At 41.6% G+C, this 18,009-nt stretch overlaps 2 protein-coding genes across 2 annotated transcripts in view; both read right to left on the reverse strand.

Moving 5' to 3' along the window:
• Positions 1 to 1,962: 1,962 nt before the first annotated feature.
• Positions 1,963 to 8,840, reverse strand: r3hdm4 (R3H domain containing 4). The gene is given in 8 exon segments (NM_001141178.1): positions 1,963 to 2,728; positions 6,195 to 6,250; positions 6,403 to 6,488; positions 6,659 to 6,735; positions 7,009 to 7,123; positions 7,269 to 7,390; positions 7,574 to 7,731; positions 8,697 to 8,840. Coding segments are annotated over 8 exon segments (762 nt in total). The 5' UTR covers positions 8,738 to 8,840; the 3' UTR covers positions 1,963 to 2,621.
• Positions 8,841 to 11,023: 2,183 nt separating this feature from the next.
• Positions 11,024 to 18,009, reverse strand: part of abca7 (ATP binding cassette subfamily A member 7) — a 42,488-nt gene continuing 35,502 nt past the window's right edge. Inside the window, exons 41-50 of the mRNA XM_082962736.1 lie at positions 15,839 to 15,968; positions 15,354 to 15,477; positions 15,170 to 15,232; positions 14,924 to 15,030; positions 14,526 to 14,667; positions 14,270 to 14,404; positions 14,057 to 14,160; positions 13,827 to 13,919; positions 13,281 to 13,530; positions 11,024 to 12,324 (exon numbers count right to left, since the gene is read on the reverse strand). Coding sequence (XP_082818862.1) covers positions 11,914 to 12,324; positions 13,281 to 13,530; positions 13,827 to 13,919; positions 14,057 to 14,160; positions 14,270 to 14,404; positions 14,526 to 14,667; positions 14,924 to 15,030; positions 15,170 to 15,232; positions 15,354 to 15,477; positions 15,839 to 15,968 — 1,559 coding nt within the window. The 3' untranslated portion in view covers positions 11,024 to 11,913. The remainder of the gene's footprint in view (positions 12,325 to 13,280; positions 13,531 to 13,826; positions 13,920 to 14,056; positions 14,161 to 14,269; positions 14,405 to 14,525; positions 14,668 to 14,923; positions 15,031 to 15,169; positions 15,233 to 15,353; positions 15,478 to 15,838; positions 15,969 to 18,009) is intronic.

The raw sequence follows: 18,009 nt of genomic DNA on the forward strand, positions 1-18,009 counted from the left end.
TGAACATTTAGTTAAACATACACCCTGAGTTTGTGCTTTCTTTGCCATTATTTATAAACTTGACACAATTTAAAGATATACTGTAAAAGCCAACTTTCACATTTGGATGTTGCAGCAGATCATTTTATTTTGATCCAAGATCTATTGACTAATTGCTCAAAGTTTTAGTTTAGTTCAGGTTTGTAATTGGTAAAAAAAAGTTTAGTCTTTCACATTGTGGTACCCAACTCAGAGAAATGTTTTGTCAGAGGTATTGCATTCTTGTGGCATATTATGTGGACATTTCCTCACATTTGAAGCCCAATTACATTCCACATATCCTGTTATGTAATACATTCTTTAAAGATCCTGTGCAATCACTTTTTTTTTTTTTTTACATATTAAGTGTCCATCAAGCAGTAACATTAATGTAAAAATTGTCAGGGAGTGACACTGTGTCATCATACTGCTCCATTATTGCGACTACCATTTGTCCATTTAACGTTCCAAATGCAAAATTAAGGGATATATTAAGGGATATACATTTTAAGATGTTCATGAAATACTGTCTGAATCGATGATTAAATAATCAAGTAATTTAAGAGTCATTGAACACTTGAGTTAACATTTATTAAAATGTGTCTATTCAGACATGGTTTTCGGGCACTTTCAGTAAGGATTACACAACCAACTACCTAGACAATAGGAGAAACGTTTACAAACTAAACTACTATATTATCATTTGTTGACTGATATAATTATGTACTGACATTACTTAAGATATACACTCTTGCATCAAACAATCATTGAAGGAAACATCCATTCATATCACTGTAAAAAGCTTTAAGTTAAGAGAATACTAAGCAGAAACAGAACTTTTCCTATCCTGTTGTTGGCACACATTGAACATGAGTTAAATTAATTAATGTTGGAGCTTAATATTTACAGCACTACTAGTAATAAACAAGCGACAAAGTTGACAAAAAAATTGCACCACTACATACAGTAGAGGGTTGTTGGTTGTAATATTCAAAAGAAGTTAAGCTTCTCGTATGCATACATTACTTGTGAAATCACAAAAGACATTCATAGAGAGTGGTTGAAAGCCTGAGAAACTAAATGTACGGGCACAACAAACTTTGGTTATCGACACAGATGCACCGGCAGGTCAAGTTTCTTCATACCATTTTTGATAGTATAAATAATGTTATGGATATTTTAAATAACCTGGATGGATGCTTTCAAAAAGTCATTAGTATAAATGTATAAATACATACACAAATACATAGAAATAGGGTTGCCAAAATTCCTGGAACTTTCAATAAATTCTCTGTTTTTCCCAAAATCCCAGTTGGAGGATTCCCAGAATCAGGAGGGAATAAGCAGGAAATCCGAATCCATTCAGCCAGGATTTCTGGAAAAGCAGGGAATTTATTGAAAGTTCCAGGAATGCATTCGTAAGGCAAAAGTGCTAGTCCAGGGGTGGTTTATGATAGAAAAGAGTGCCTGAAAGGCAAAGCACAGAACAGGTTGCAGTCTGAGCCTGCAGCCTCCAGTAAGAAGGTTGTGTTATATTAACTCATTAGTACTGCACATTATCAGTACAGTACATTTGATTAGACATTCCAAACCAAATAGCTGTTGAAAAAGTCTATGAAGAAGCTGTATATACATTTTTTTGAAGTTGACCTGTTTCATTGTCAGATGGTAAACTTACATAATTTGCTAAATAATGTAAAGAATAGGAGAATAACAATATACCTTCATTCAGTACAGTAGAACACAAGGTCTATGCATGCAAGTATAAAAAGCTGCCAAATGGTGTACATCTTTGACAAAACAATTGAAAAGTTTTCTCCCCCAAATAAAACACAATCATGCAAAGTCAAATCGGAAAGTGCCCGATATCTTTGTGGATAGACTTATATTTTTGCAAGAATGTGAATATTGTGCCAAGAGAGTTTGCAAGTTTTTTTTTTTTTTACCAGTACAAGTAACAAAAACCATAGATATACCTCTAAAGCCGTATACATTGATAAATGATCATAGTGATGAGTTCTGTGCTATAGAATAGTTTCCGATCACGCTATTTCTGCACTCTCAAGTTGCATGAAAAGGTCCAAGGGTTTTAAGCCTGGTCCACTAACCACTAAAGCGGGTTTTTTTTCAATTCAAAGTGGCTAATTAAATAATCAGTACAAATACAGTAGGTGAACTGCATACTCCCTCTCTTGCCCAGTTTTATTCTGATCTCTGCCCCCTTACCCTGGTGGCCATCAATTTTAAGTTGACAGATAGATGAAAATTGGATTGGATAGTTAAGAGCAATATGACATCCACAAAGCACTTGAGTGGACTAGGTAGTCAACACAACTTACTTAAATGTGGACATCCATATTAGCAACACTGCTGATTTTCATTCCAACAAATCATGGACGGATTCAGATTTTTGACACCAGTTGAGTGGAATCTCTGGCTAATCAGTGACATCAAACCAGCAGTACTCGGACTTCCAGGATCGGATTTGAGTACTCCTATATACACACACTAACTTATGCCTATCTGTACCTTTCAAGTCTGCACTTATGGGGCTAGGGAGTGAAATGGAACCAGGCCCATCTGTCCAGCGGTGTGACCGTCTCTCAGCTCATGTGCTCCAGGTAGGCAGAGAGCATGGGGCTGGGAGGCTGGAACAAGCCCTCCTGTTTGTTCATGACATCAGTCTGACGAGCACCGTTACAGTCTGAGCCTGCAACACAAAGACAACATAAAACGTCTCTCAATACATACCTCATTATAGAGTACCACAGTATGAGTCATAATACCCATAAACCTAGCGGTCAAACAGGGAAATGGTTCCAATTGTTTTTACACCATTAATATTTCCTGTAGGGAATTTTAGAAACACTTATAATAAGGGCTGTGTACTGTGTAGGCTTACCCTGGCATGATGTTTTGATAACCGTGTAAATCTCTCTAGGACAAGGTTTTATGGGTATTATGACACCTCCACTGTGGGCCTTTATTTTCATGTTACTAACCACATTTCCATCCACAGTTTTTATACGAGTAAAGTCATACAGTACATTTCAAAAAATTACGACAGCTGTTGGTACAATTTCATAAATGTCGACAATTTGTTTGTTCAATATGGTGGGATCTTTTGTGTCTGTAAAATGAATTATGCTACAAATTTCAGTGGAAACAATTTCTTGGGCAATTGTTGATAGAATAACCATCATGTCGAGGTAAATTTGCAGTCACGCTATGCTATGTTGTGTGGTCTTCCAACTACAACTTGACAAAGCATGCACATTAGGCTACAGATGAAATAGATAGAAATTAACTTCACAAGGTGGTGAAAGTGCACATGATGAGCTTGTTGCTTCTTTCCAATAAATAGAGGGGTTTTATTTGTATGCTAGTGACATTATGATCGGTGCTTAGTTGCAAATTAACAAATAAAAATGATCTTGCTCTTATCCATCTCATCATATAACGTAATATGTCCATTATATCAGCGAACTATTGTCTAAAGAGCATGGGCAAAAAACGAGAGTGGGCAAGTTTGCCATTTATCGCAACAGTGTGTGTAAAAAAACATCGATAGAATAGAAAATGCAATGGAAATTGAGCTTATGTTTGTTTATTCGGTACATGAGAACTTTAGTGCAAAAGGTTTTTTATGTGCACTACGTCAACACACACAGCCTTTAAACTGCAACAAGTCAGTTTGATGGAAACAAACCTCTGGTGGTAAAATGTACATCCTTTTTTAAAATATCCACACTCAAAATATTGAAGAAATATGCTATTTTCCACAAACGTAGGTTAGGTGCCAGTGTCACTTTAAAAGTCATAAATAACTATACAAATCACATACAGTGAGGGAAAAAAGGATTTGATTCCCTGCTGATTTTGTACGTTTGCCCACTGACAAAGAAATGATCAGTCTATCATTTTAATGGTAGGTTTATTTGAACAGTGAGAGACAGAATAACAACAAAAAAATCCAGAAAAACGCATGTCAAAAACGTTATAAATTGATTTGCATTTAATTGAGGGAAATAAATATTTGACCCCCTCTCAATCAGAAAGATTTCTGGCTCCCAGGTGTCTTTTATACAGGTAACGAGCTGAGATTAGGAGCACACTCTTAAAGGGAGTGCTCATAATCTCAATTTGTTACCTGTATAAAAGACACCTGTCCACAGAAGCAATCAATCAATCAGATTCCATGGCCAAGACCAAAGAGCTCTCCAAGGATGTCATGGACAAGATTGTAGACCTACACAAGGCTGGAATGGGCTACAAGACCATCACCAAGCAGCTTGGTGAGAAGGTGACAACAGTTGGTGCGATTATTCGCAAATGGAAGAAACAAAAGAACTGTCAATCTCCCTCGGCCTGGGGCTCCATGCAATATCTCACCTCGTGGAGTTACAATGATCATGAGAACAGTGAGGAATCAGCCCAGAACTACACGGGAGGATCTTGTCAATGATTTCAAGGCAGCTGGGACCATAGTCACCAAGAAAACAATTGGTAACACACTACGCCGTGAAGGACTGAAATCCTGCAGCGCCCGCAAGGTCCCCCTGCTCAAGATAGCACATATACATGCCCGTCTGAAGTTTGCCAATGAACATCTGAATGATTCAGAGGACAACTGGGTGAAAGTGTTGTGGTCAGATGAGACCAAAATGGAGCTCTTTGGCATCAACTCAACTCGCCGTGTTTGGAGGAGGAGGAATGCTGCCTATGACCCCAAGAACACCATCCCCAACGTCAAACATGGAGGTGGAAACATTATGCTTTGGGGGTGTTTTTCTGCTAAGGGGACAGGACAACTTCACCGCATCAAAGGGACGATGGACGGGGCCATGTACCGTCAAATCTTGGGTGAGAACCTCCTTCCCTCAGCCAGGGCATTGAAAATGGGTCATAGATGTGTATTCCAGCATGACAATGACCCAAAACACACGGCCAAGGCAACAAAGGAGTGGCTCAAGAAGAAGCACATTAAGGTCCTGGAGTGACCTAGCCAGTCTCCAGACCTTAATCCCATAGAAAATCTGTGGAGGGAGCTGAAGGTTCGAGTTGCCAAACGTCAGCCTCAACCTTAATGACTTGGAGAAGATCTGCAAAGAGGAGTGGGACAAAATCCCTCCTGAGATGTGTGCAAACCTGGTGGCCAACTACAAGAAACATCTGACCTCTGATTGCCAACAAGGGTTTTGCCACCAAGTACTAAGTCATGTTTTGCAGAGGGATCAAATACTTATTTGAGTTTGAGTTTATTTTATTTTTACAGGGACAGTGCACATTAATCATCGTTTCAGTAAAAGTGCCGGTTTTAACCAGCCGGCTAATTTTCAACCGCAGTCCCTGGGCAGGTTATTTCCCTCATTAAAATGCAAATCATTTTATAACATTTTTGACGTGTTTTTCTGGATTTTTTTTGTTTTTATTCTGTCTCTTACTGTTCAAATAAACCTACCATTACAATTATAGACTGATAATTTCTTTGTCAGTGGGCAAACGTACAAAATCAGCAGGGGATCAAATACTTTTTTCCCCTCACTGTATTGCGGCCTCCTGAGTGGCACAGCGGTCTAAGGCACTGCATTGCAGTGCTTGAGGCATCACTACAAACCGGGTTCGACCCCAGGCTGTGTCGCAGCCAGCCGTGACCGGGAGTACCATGAGGCGGCGCACAATTGGCCCAGCATCATCAGGGTTAGGGGAGGGTTTGGCCTGCCAGGATCGCCTTGTCCCATTACGCTCTAGCGACTCCCTGTGGCGGGCCGGGCGCCTGCAAGCTGACTTTGGGCGCCTGCAAGCTGACTTTGGGCGCCTGCAAGCTGACTTTGGGCGCCTGCAAGCTGACTTTGGGCGCCTGCAAGCTGACTTTGGGCGCCTGCAAGCTGACTTTGGGCGCCTGCAAGCTGACTTTGGGCGCCAGCTGTACGGTGTTTCCTCCGACACATTGGTGCAGATGGCTTCCGGGTTAAGAGAGCAGTGTGTCAATAAGCAGTGCGGCTTGACAGGGTACGTGTTTCGGAGGACACACGGCTCTCGACCTTCGCCTCTCCCGAGTCCGTAGGGGAGTTGCAGCGATGGGACAAGACTGTAACTACCAATTGAATATCATGAAATTGGGGAGAAAAAAAGTATTACAAAAATAAACATATCATGGTCATTCTACTACTCACTTGCTGAAACAAGGTCCATGTACTGGCAGACGGCATGAAGCAGTAGCCTCTCAAAGCTTATAAACAAAACACAAAATCAGTAACATCCAATTAATTCATAATTGGTTTCTATACAAGTCCACATATTAGCCCAGAAGAGCTTCTCAAATGTTTAAAGAACACTTCTGATAATTATGTTTGGGGAACATTTTCAGAGGGAAAAAAGTACCTGCTTCCAAGGTTGGTGGTGTAAACAGAGTGAGGCTGAGCGCCAAAGAAACTGAGAAGGTTCTCTTCAAGTACCTCAAGTGTCCCCTAAACCAATCAGAGGGGAGAATGGCAATGAGACAGAGAGAAGTTAAAGTGTGTAATTAAGTGTTGATGAGGACAGGTGTCACTAGCACGGATAACAGTGTCTTTACTTTAGGTTAAACCATGATACGGTTGACAAGCATTTCTGAAAATCTCATAATGATGATGCTTACAATGGGAATTTGTTTGCGTTTCAGCGTAGCACGCAGCCTTCGATCAATCCTCTGGAAGTAGTCTTGAGCAGTGAAGGCTGGATTCATGGCAGAGTAGAAAAATGTGATCAGTTCATATCAAATATCCCCAAATCCTGACAATGAGCATGTTTAAACCAATGATGCACTCGTTTTCATCATTTACACATTTTATTTCCTGGCAAACATCGTTGTTCACTGACCTGTAGTGATAAAACACATCAACCGAAACATACGCTTGGTAATGAACTTTCAACAGCATAACGCTTCAAGCTTTGTATATAGGGCAGTGCATGTTGGGTGTGTGGCAGGCATTGATCCTGGTCTCTCACCCTCTCTTTGGTCCTTGGGGAGCTTGTTGGAGTTGCTCCTCTTGGCCTCCTCTTCCAGAAGGGCCAGAAGCTTCTCCTGCTCCTCTCCAGAGCGATTCATGAAGTCATTCCATTGCTGGGAGACAGACAAGGGGACAATGAACTACAGCTTAGGGGAAAATATTTAGTTAGGGGTAGTAGTGGTAAAACGTTCAGCGAGTCTCACTTGCAACAAGCGAGGCCTGATTGAAGATAAATTGTTGGGACCAGTAGAATCCTACCTCCACGTAGTTGCCATTGGTGCAGGCCTCAGTAAAGATGGAAGGGAGGGCAGGGTCACTGCATACCTCTGCCTCGTCTTTGGAGCACTCATCTTTTTCAAGTAGATTGGCAAGGTAGCGACCTTTTTGGGGGGGGAGATAAAAAACGAATAGGCAGCATCGCTAAATCATGTTGATAAAATACTGTTTGGCTAATGGCTATGACTATTGAACACGTTCAGACAAGCTAGTGGGTATTAAGAATATGTGCTGTCTTCCATCTACAGCAGAGTGAAATATTCCCACTGACAGACATGAGAACTTACTGTTCTCCTGCCGCCTTTGGCTCTTTTTGCCTTTGGCTCTTGGTGTGAGGTCAGAGTTGCGTACGGCCTGGTTGATGAAGAACTGTTTCTTCTTGGTTGGAGACACACGTTTGGCTGGGGAGTTGGGCAGAGAGGTGCATTTGCCCTCCTCTATCAGGCTGGGAGAAATAGAGAGCAAGAATTATGAGGACTCAATTAGTGTGTTGACTTATGTGTTCGGAAGGTGACCTCTTCACAAAATATGTATTTGTTCATGTGTGGCTAGTAGCTAATATTGAATGGCCTTACTCATAGAATTATCTCGCTACCGCTATACTGACCACAGAATAGTAGGCTAGATGTAGGTTACATGACACCACACCTTAAAAAGTGGGTCAGTGCGTTGAGATTTCAAAGCCACGCCCCATTAAGATTCTCGAGCTCTGAATGGTCGATGTTCACTGTTACCACTTTTAGACCAGAGGGCAACGTTGTAGTTATTAACGTCCTATCATAGTCATTGCATCATACTGACAGAAGCGCACAAACCAACAAATTGCTCATTCAAATGAGGTTGCTTGATGATCTGTCATGAAGAAGTACATTGTTGGTTACATTAGTAACAGCTATAGCTAGGTGTGTGTAGAAGAGGTCTCGTCAGAGAATATAACGATTGGCGACAAATATTTTTGCATGAGTAGAACGAGAGCAGCAGAGGTGTAACAAACGACTCAAGCAACAAATAAATCCTGCTAACCAGTTTTACATCTTACTAACTAGGGTCAGCCACTTGAAATGGCGTAAATGTAACATCTACACAAGCCAGTTGTGATAAACTTAGTTCACCTTCATCAACGGAAACCGGCAAACCCACACACATATTTTCGATGTGTACCACCACCAGCTGGCAAGCCTAGCTTGCTAACATTAGCTACCCATAGTGTAGCGTTAAGCCTAAGCATATTAATATAGCATTCAGTTACACAAATGTGCCTGATATCTAAACGGGCAAAATCTACGATACAGACTAAGTTAGCTATGAAATATTCAATGTTTTGAAAACAATTACTAAAATGTGCTTGTCGATTGCTGCTAGCTAACGTAAGCTCTCAAGTTCCCACTTTAGTTAGACTTTTTCACTCACATAATATCCTGTTCCTCATTATTATTTGTCAAAACAACCATCTTACGCAAAGAACAACAAACGAGGGGTGAGAACAAAAACAGTAGTTACGATACACACAGAACTAGCGTAGGCGTTCAGTTAGCCACTTGCTAGCTCGGCGCTGTCAGAGAAGGTACACAGACAACAGGAACGCTTATCCCCGCCCCAAAACCGAAAACGAGGCACGAGCTCTAGGTCATTAGAATCTTGATCGTCCACATCAAACCAAGTTTTGACGTTTGCTACAAAATAACTATTTTTCTCGCCTTAACGTTTCTTTTTTATTACATAAATACATGCAGGCTCAATTTCAATAACATCTGAACATGTCTCGTAAAGTTCAGGTTGTAGACGTTTCCATAACAGCAATGTTTAACTGTGCCCTTCCAGAGGCAAGAGAGACAATTTACAAGCCAGAGTCCCGGGCAGTCCCATCCGGCTAGACATAGTCAGTAGCCTACTCTTCGTTCTAGGTGTTCCTTGTTTGGGGATAGAATTGGGAAAAGGCTACTTTTATCTTTTGGATATCTTTCTCAGGTATGTCCTGGTGTTTTCCTTTGTAGATGAATACTTACACTAGTATCAAATGTTTTAGAAAAGCAGCTTTTGCTTACATAATATTAGAGCATCATGTTTACAGTGTGAACTTTTATTTAAGACCAAATTGTAGACAAGTAGACATAGGAATGGGCCGGAGGAACAAGCCAAGGGCAACAAGACCAGAAATAGGTGATAAACGGGTAACACCTGACCCTTGATGATCCAATGGTTGTGGGAGCAGTGAAATGTGTACTGCCCAGGAAGACTGCCTTAAAGTTAATTAAGGCTTGTGAAGTAACCACAAACATCAGAAGTCCTGTCTCCAATACGTATGAGAGATTAGACAAGAGTGGTGAAAATCTGTGTCAATCTATGGCCTGACTTGGCTTCAGCCAAAGAGCCTGTAGAGGAAAGCAGTGGTTCGCTGGATGAAGAGGAACCTGGGACCAGCACAGATACAAGGACCTTCAACACATCAAAGTCTGGTGAGCAGCGTCCGAGAGACCAAGAAAGGAGACCCCACGTTATACAAGAATTGGACAGGGCTAAAGCAAGCCATCTAGTGAAGGCTATTTTACTACCACCCATAAGTAAACTATCCCCTACAACACGACTAGCGCATGCAGAGTGCATGGGAATGCCAGTGTCACACACATCTCTGCCACAGATATGTGTATCAGACCAAGATGCCTTGGTCAAATCCTCCAAGGGGACAAAAGCGATTGAGAATAAGGCACAATTTCCCATGATCCTATTGCAGAAGACCAGCACCGTTATGGACAGCACCATTATCTCCCAATGTGTAAGGATCAGCTGCATTTTCACCACCTTTCAAGTATTACACAATTATTTAATTGGTAAACAGAGCATCAAACCTTGTCAAAATACACTATAAATGTACCTTATAATTTATTACACAAATGATCTAAGGGAAATAAAAAAGTAATCCATTGTGAATCAAATACTGAATGAGCAATTACATCCACCATTGAAGCAGTTACATCTAAATCTTCATATTGTCTCTATTCAGAGATCTGCCCAGGTTCACCTCCCTGAGATCTGTGTCCAGTATAGAAGGCCTGCTTCAGAGAGTTGCAGAGCGAGTGGGAAGGAAAGAGAGAAAGAGGGATGAGACATGGGGACTGACCAATCCTGATCATCTTCATCTTCTCTTGGCTGGTGCGCTGCGAAACCTGAGAGAGAAGAGGCTCCAGCACCGGGGAGACTATAGCTCAGAGTACTGTGCCATCAATAGTGCTTACAATGGGAAGGTTATCCTTTAACAATTTTACATTTTAGTCATTTAGCAGACACTTATCCAGAGCGACTTACAGGAGCAATTAGGGTTAAGTGCCTTGCTCAAGGGCACATCAGATTTTTCACCTTTCTGGTTCTTGGCCCAACACTCTTAGCCTACTAGCCGTCCCAACAATGAGCACAGAGACCCGTCATAATTCATGATCATTGTTGTTCTATTGTGGCAATTGATTGAGATGAAGCCCCTTTTAATGGCTAACTAATTTATTTGAACCTTTCCCCGGGGAGAGGTAAGATGTCCAGAGGTCAAGCCAATCGGTGGGCAGAAAGAGACCAATCTAGTAACAGAGAATGGAATGCAGAACCCTGCCTCCCTCTGCAATAAAACCAAACTGCCTGTCATCCTTAGTATGACCAAAGGAAGCCTTTGAACATGGATGAATCACCATCAACAATAGATAAATTGTACATGTTAATAAACTTAGAACAAAATACCCAAGATCGATGTATCCCCATTTAAAGGTTTATTACTATATGTTCTGAATACATCTAGTTGTATGTACACATAAATAATCATACACACAATCAAGTATGAATGTTCAAGCATAATATAGTACATCATAAGACCATACATTCAGTTGTATGTATAGATATTCTACACATGCCTATCAGTTATTGTCAGACTGCAGTACAGCACAGTAGTAAACTGCTTTGGATTTACAGCTACATATATTTTTTTCAAGTTCCATACAGTATAACATGAGCCCAATTAAAAACAGATAAAAAAAAACGATATAAAAACAACAGTTTACCTAATGAAGGCAGTGTTTGGAGTCTGGTATGCAGTCTGGTAACTGTACATCTCAATGTTGTGCCAGTGCAAATAAACCATGTTTTTAGCATCAAATAATAAACGTGACTGGACATCAGAAAATATATATTTTTATCTCTGTGCAAAACATGAGACCAATGTGAAAAGATACTGATGATTTTGTTGCCCTGAACATCTTCAGTGATAATGTAACAATCATTGTGTGCAGCATTTCTCAGTTAAAGTGCTTTAGGCAAAATGCAAATGCTAAGATATTGAAAGACTCGATGATTGACCCATGAGGAATACCACTATTCCATCATTCATTTTCAAAACATTTGGAAATTGAAATCACAAATAAAAAGTAAATAATAAGCAAAAGACCTGACTCATGAAAGTGTCTGTATATAATTGGAGGTGAATACAATTAGTTTGGATGTATTGGAGCTCTACAGTATAGCTGTGATGGAGAATGAACAAGGCACCACACCCAGAAAATATAGGAGCTATCCGGTAGTACTTTCCCCCCTCTCCTAGAGGGCACAGCGCTCCCGGTCTGTCCATTAAGGGGGCTGTTCCCCAATAACTTTACACACTGCTGTCTTGTGTGCTGCTACCCACTAGGAACAGACTGGTTGGATCCTTATTGCCTGAAGTCTCCCTTGTGCCCTTGGATCCGTTGGCGGACGATTCCTTGCTTGACCTCCGACTACTCAACTCTCTCCTGCTCTCTCCCCTGCTCGACTGGGGCTTCTCCTGTAGCCTGCTTGTCATCGCCATGCCACTGTCCGTGACCCCGTTTGGCTTGGTCTCTCTGGGTCTGCCGTCTGAGGACTTGACAGACTGGGGAGGCTTGGTTGTTTGAGCTGCTTTGGCTGTCTGCCCTGGTTGGGTGGGCTGGGCCGCTCTTCTGGGTTGAGGTGCTGGTGTCCCACCGTTGACTGTCACTTCCCTCAGCAGGTCGTCATCGCTCTGCTCCTTGGCAAAGTTGACAAACACCTGCAGGGTGGGGGAGAGGAGGTAATGCACATACATCGAAGGGTTAACACGGGCATGGTTTAAGATGAGATGCAAATGGAAGTCGGTGCTTGGAGGGAGGAAGAAGTGCCCTGTTCAAATGCCTCACTGAATAAGTAGAAAATGAATTCTGAAGTGTTATACAGGTAACTGCCAAAATAAAGGAAACACTTGAGTAAATAAGGGATACAAAGTTTATTGAAGGCAGGTGCTTCCACACAGGTGTGGTTCCTGAGTTAATTAAGCAATTAACATCCCATCATGCTTAGGGTCACGTATAAAAATGCCCAGTTGTCCATTATTTTGGCTACCATGGCAGAGAGGAAGTGAGAGGTTTTAATCTCTCATAAATCTGTCAAAAATATGTTTCTATGGGCTTATTTTGGACCTAAGTTTGTCACCTGCCATCCCGCCTTTGGGACAACGACTCCCATTGTTAGGGAGGAGACATGAGCATCTCTGACCATGGCTAGAAGAAGCGATCTCAGTGACTTTGAAAGAGGGATCTTATAGGAGCATAGGGGGTTTAAAGGGTGTGTGTCTCAGTCACCAGATTTGAACACTTATGGTAGATTCTAGAGTGGTGCCTGAGACAGCAACAAAACATTCAATTATGTAATTTCTCGCGGAAAGATGGTGTCGCATCCCTCCAATAGAGTTCTAGACACTTAGAATCACGTAGAATCTATGCCAAGGAGCATTGAAGCGGTTCTGGCGGCTTGTGGTGGCTCAATGGGCTGTTAAGATGCTTTCTGTCGGTGTTTCACTTATTTTGGCAAACAACTGCTAGCCTCTTCAGTGTAATCTGACATTTTATAACCTACTTCTTCCCTCCCTTCTCTCCCCACATTGGAGTCTTTGCTACTGATTCTAGGAAGGAAATCCCCCAGCCTAAACCTTTAACCATCCCACGTGACTGACATCTGAATGACCTCTACCTGGTCCAGGGTGGTCTGTGACACTGAGTAGTCGGCGATGCCCAGCTCCTCGTGGTTGTTGGAAAGCACATCGAAGACCCGCGCCAAGGAGCAGGAGTGGGAGGGCAACTGGTACTGCAGCACGTTCTGGTGCCTCTCCTTTAGCTCGATGCCCGGGAAGGAGCCCTTGATGTAGGTGTCCACCGGGCACGGATCCTCGGGAGGCTTGGTCCCCGACAGGCGCAGGACGATTGTGTAGCCGTCCCCGAACCTGTGGAAAAGATGACAAAGTGGAAATAGGGAGAGGTGAGGGATTTGAAAGTCTTAAAAGAGTGCCGGTTTAGATACTGTATTAAATGTGTATGGAGATTTGTATTGTGTGTTGAATTGTATAACGGGTTAGGTCTGTATCATAATGATATTGGCGAGTGAAGGCCTATAAAAAGACAGTATCACTGAGTTTAGGCCAATTTGAAGTGTGATCATATCTATACATTGAGAGTGATCATGTATGTTACACTAAGATACCTTATAAAGACATTAGTCAAATCAGCAGTAAACTTGTACCTGTTCTTAAGGTGCTGAACGGAGCCCAGACACTGGAACCTTCCGTTCACCATGATGGCCATTCGTGTGCAGAGAGCTTCGCATTCCTCCATACTGCTCACACACACACATGCAGCAAAACACCCCATTACTAGCCAATGTTCATACCGTACAAGTGTTAAGAAGTCAATTAAATAGACCAAGTTTGAGGCCTAGGAGGGTGCGCTGTTGGCATGAATAGCACCACTTACCTGTGGGAGGTGAGAACAACGGCCCTTCCCTCCTTGATGACGCTCAGGATGCAGTTCCACAGGAATCTCTTGGCCTTGGGGTCCATGCCAGTGGTGGGCTCATCCTATAAACAACAGGAGAGCAGACGTAACTGTAGGTTAGAGGAGATATGAGAAAAGGAAAGCATCACCTGTTATTTTAGAAATCCACTCACTCCTTTCTCTCATACCTACCAGGAATATAACAGGAGGAGCTCCGATCAGGGAGATAGCAGTGGAGAGTTTGCGTTTGTTGCCTCCGCTGTAGCCTCCGGCCTCTCGCTCTGCGTACTGGGTCAGCCCCAGCTTCTTCACTCCCCATTGAGCCACCTTAGAGGGACACAAGTTACTTTTGTCAGGACATTTTCTAAGACAAATTCTATGGGTGAATTGCTACCCTATTCACTTGGTGTGTAGCTAGGTCGTGTGTGTGTGTGTGTTTGTTAAGTACCTTGGCTACAGACTCCTCTGGCACCCCTCGGAGCCTAGCGTAGAATTCCAGGTGCTCCCTGCCAGTCAGCAGGTCGCAGATGGCATCAAACTGGGGGCAGTAGCCCATCAGCTGGTGGACCCGCTCCATCTCCGTCAGCACACTACATATCACATAGTACAGGTATAATGTAGGGTTAGTGCGGTAGGAATTATCATTATGGATACAATGAATGTGAGAACAGCATTTCTAGACTCACTTTCACTCCCTCTTATGTCATTGAAAGTAATTTTAATTCTTCCACGATAAATTATTTCACAGCACAACAACCTCATTTAATAGCAGGAAGGAAAGCGCAAACATGTTTGGTATATCTACGGAGTAAATGGTGACCGCTTAATCAAACTGGTCTTACTTACCTGTGATGACTGAGAAATGCTTCTCCATAGGTGATCGCAGTGTCTCCAGTCAGCATGCGAAACGTGGAGGTCTTCCCAGCCCCATTTACCCCCAGCAGCCCAAAGCACTGACAGGGAGAGGCAGAGAAAATGCAACACTCACACCTATCTAAAACATGTATAGTGTGCTACTCAATGCCCTCGCTAAGTGCTCTATAGAGTCAACAGTAGATTTGTGGCTGACAGAAACAGAGCTCTATTTCTCACCTCTCCACGAGGAATACCCAGACACAGACGATCTACTGCTGGCTTCTTGCCAGCTTTGTACACCTGCATAAACACAGGGTAATCCGTTTTAACCCCTTAGAGATTATATCCCATGCATTTAAACCTAAAATACAGTAGATGACCCAACTTTTTCATCTACAAGTCCAAAGTTTGTTTTACTTGCCTTACTCAGGTCCATCATGGTGAGTATATCGGCTTGGGCTTTCCCACTCTTCACTCTCTCTCTCTCCCTGGCGATGTCCTCGTCCTCCGGGCCAAGAGGGGGCAACTCAGGCTCAGAGCAGGGCCTGGAAGAATAGACTTATGAGTAAGAAGACCTGAGAAGTACTTAGCCCAAATCTTTTTATGATTTCACTGATCTGACACTATGGAGAAGAGGTGGCATGGGTTTCACTGTAAAGATTTCACATATAATGATAGCAATACTATAGTAATGTGTTTATGTCGCTTTTTCACTAGGTCTTAAAGTGCTTTTGCATTGTGTCGGAGTTGCTCACTCAATATACCTAATCACATTGTGATCAGTAATAATTTTGAGCAAAGAATTAGGAAAGATGCATTTGACAAGCACAGTATTTGAAAAGGGATATATGAATGAGATTACATTTTACCAACTGAAATACCAGCAGCAGAGGTCACAGTACCTACCTGCAGTTGACAAAGAACTTGTACTGTAGCAGTATTGTGAAGAGAAAGAACACGACACCCTCCACAGCCATGGCAAACAAGTTCTTCCCCACAAAGTCCCATTCCAGGGGGTCCAGGGTCTGCTTTGCGCCTGTGGACATAGGTACCCACATGGAAACAATGAATTCACATCAAACCAGATGATGTCGTTGACACTGATTTGATGTTGACAATTTAGACATGAGTATTATCATTAAGAACTCATCTTCTCTCAACAGAGAAAGACACATTTTACTACACTATATGGAATTGTTTTAAGAAGGTCATACCAAGGATCATTTAGCTATATGATTTAGAATTTTAAGACCCCTTCAAGTATTAAAAAAAGATAACATTTTTTTAATGAAAATTGTAATTTGACCTTCAATTTGCTATTAACCCATACAAAGTCATTGAATTACAGATTCACTACAAGGAACGATAGATACTCCTCCCCAAATATCTAAAGGAAGTTTTACATGTATTTAACCCCTTATTTCTGGCACTAAACTATCTCCATATACAGTACCTGTCAAAAGGTACTACTCATACCAGGGTTTTTCTTTATTTTTACTGTTTTCTACATTGTAGAATAATAGTGAAGACATCAAAAACTATGAAATAACACATATGGAATCATGTAGTAACCAAAAAAAGTGTTAAACAAATGAAAATATATTTTACATTTGAGATTCTTCAAAGTAGCCACCCTTTGCCTTGATGACAGCTTTAGTGTATAGCCTAAAGTGTTCGGACGCTACAGACAGAAGTCGGCAGATTGACTGTACTGACTTCAGACGAGACCCAAGACGCTTCTTGTAGAGCAAAATGGAGAACACCATCGAGTTTGTGAGAGTCTCATCGTTCCATAGAGGGGTCATAGTAGTTTGTAGGCCAAACCGTTCGGACGCTACAGGCAATTTTGTGAGAAGACCGATTTTCGGGATGTCTCATGGTCTGACAAACACTGCTCAAGCCCTGTCACCTTTCACTGCAGATACGGAAGTGCAACATCAGTGGATGCGGTGGATTGAGATGTATCCAATGCAAAAAAAAACATATCTCTAGCTTAAACTGACATTTTTATAGGGATTTATTATTATTATGCTAAATTAGATTTCAGCGGGGCCGCAAAATCGACTCTATGGGGTTTTAAAGTCACCATTGGTTAAGGTAAAATCCGTCAGAGGTTTCCATCCTCTCCTTCAACTGAGTCAGGAATGACACCTGGGTGACACTGAGTTAGGGACTGGGTGTATTGATACACCATCCAAAGTGTAATTAATAACTTGACCATGCTCAAAGGGATATTCAATGTCTGTTTTTGTTTACCCATCTACCAATTTTGGGGTGGCAGGTAGCCTGGTGGTTAGAGTGTTGGGCCAGTACCGAAAGGTTGCTGGATCGAATCCCCGAGCTGACAAGGTAAAAATATGTCGTTCTGCCTCTGTTCCTAGGCCGTCATTGTAAATAAGAATGTGTTCTTAACTGACTTGCCTGGTTAAATAAAATAAAAAAATTGGTGTCCTTTGCGAGGCATTGGAAAACCTCCCTGGTCTTTGTGGTTGAATCTGTTTTTGAAATTCACTGCCCTGAGGGACCTTACAGATGATGTGTGAGGTACAGAGATAAGGTAGTAATTAAAACATCAAGTTAAACACTATTATTGCAAACAGAGTGAGTCCTGAAACTTGTTAAGCACATTTTTACTCCTGAACTTATTTAGGCTTGCCATAGCAAAGGGGTAGAATACTTATTGACTCAAGACATTTCACCTTTTCCTTTTTAATTAACTTGTAAAAAAAAATTCTATTATGAAATATTGTGTGTAAGCCAATGACACAAAATCTGAATTTAATCCATTTTAAATTCAGGCTGTAACAACAAAATGTGAATACTTTCTGAAGGCACTGCATATGCCAATCCCACAGCCAGGAAATATTTTACTATATCAGGGCCAGGTATTCCCCCAGGGGTACACGCAATGCCGTCAGGGGTACGCCAAATAAAATGTGATTCACAATTATTTTATTGTTATATATATATATATATATATATAAAACCTCACATACATTTCATATTTACATTTTTTAAACGTTGTTTTTCCTTCACATTTTCAAACAGTCCATTTATATTTTTCAACAGGGCTATAC

The sequence above is a fragment of the Salmo salar genome, chromosome 16 (genome assembly GCF_965601325.2).
Source record: "Salmo salar chromosome 16, fSalSal1, whole genome shotgun sequence".
NCBI classification, from domain to species: domain Eukaryota; kingdom Metazoa; phylum Chordata; class Actinopteri; order Salmoniformes; family Salmonidae; genus Salmo; species Salmo salar.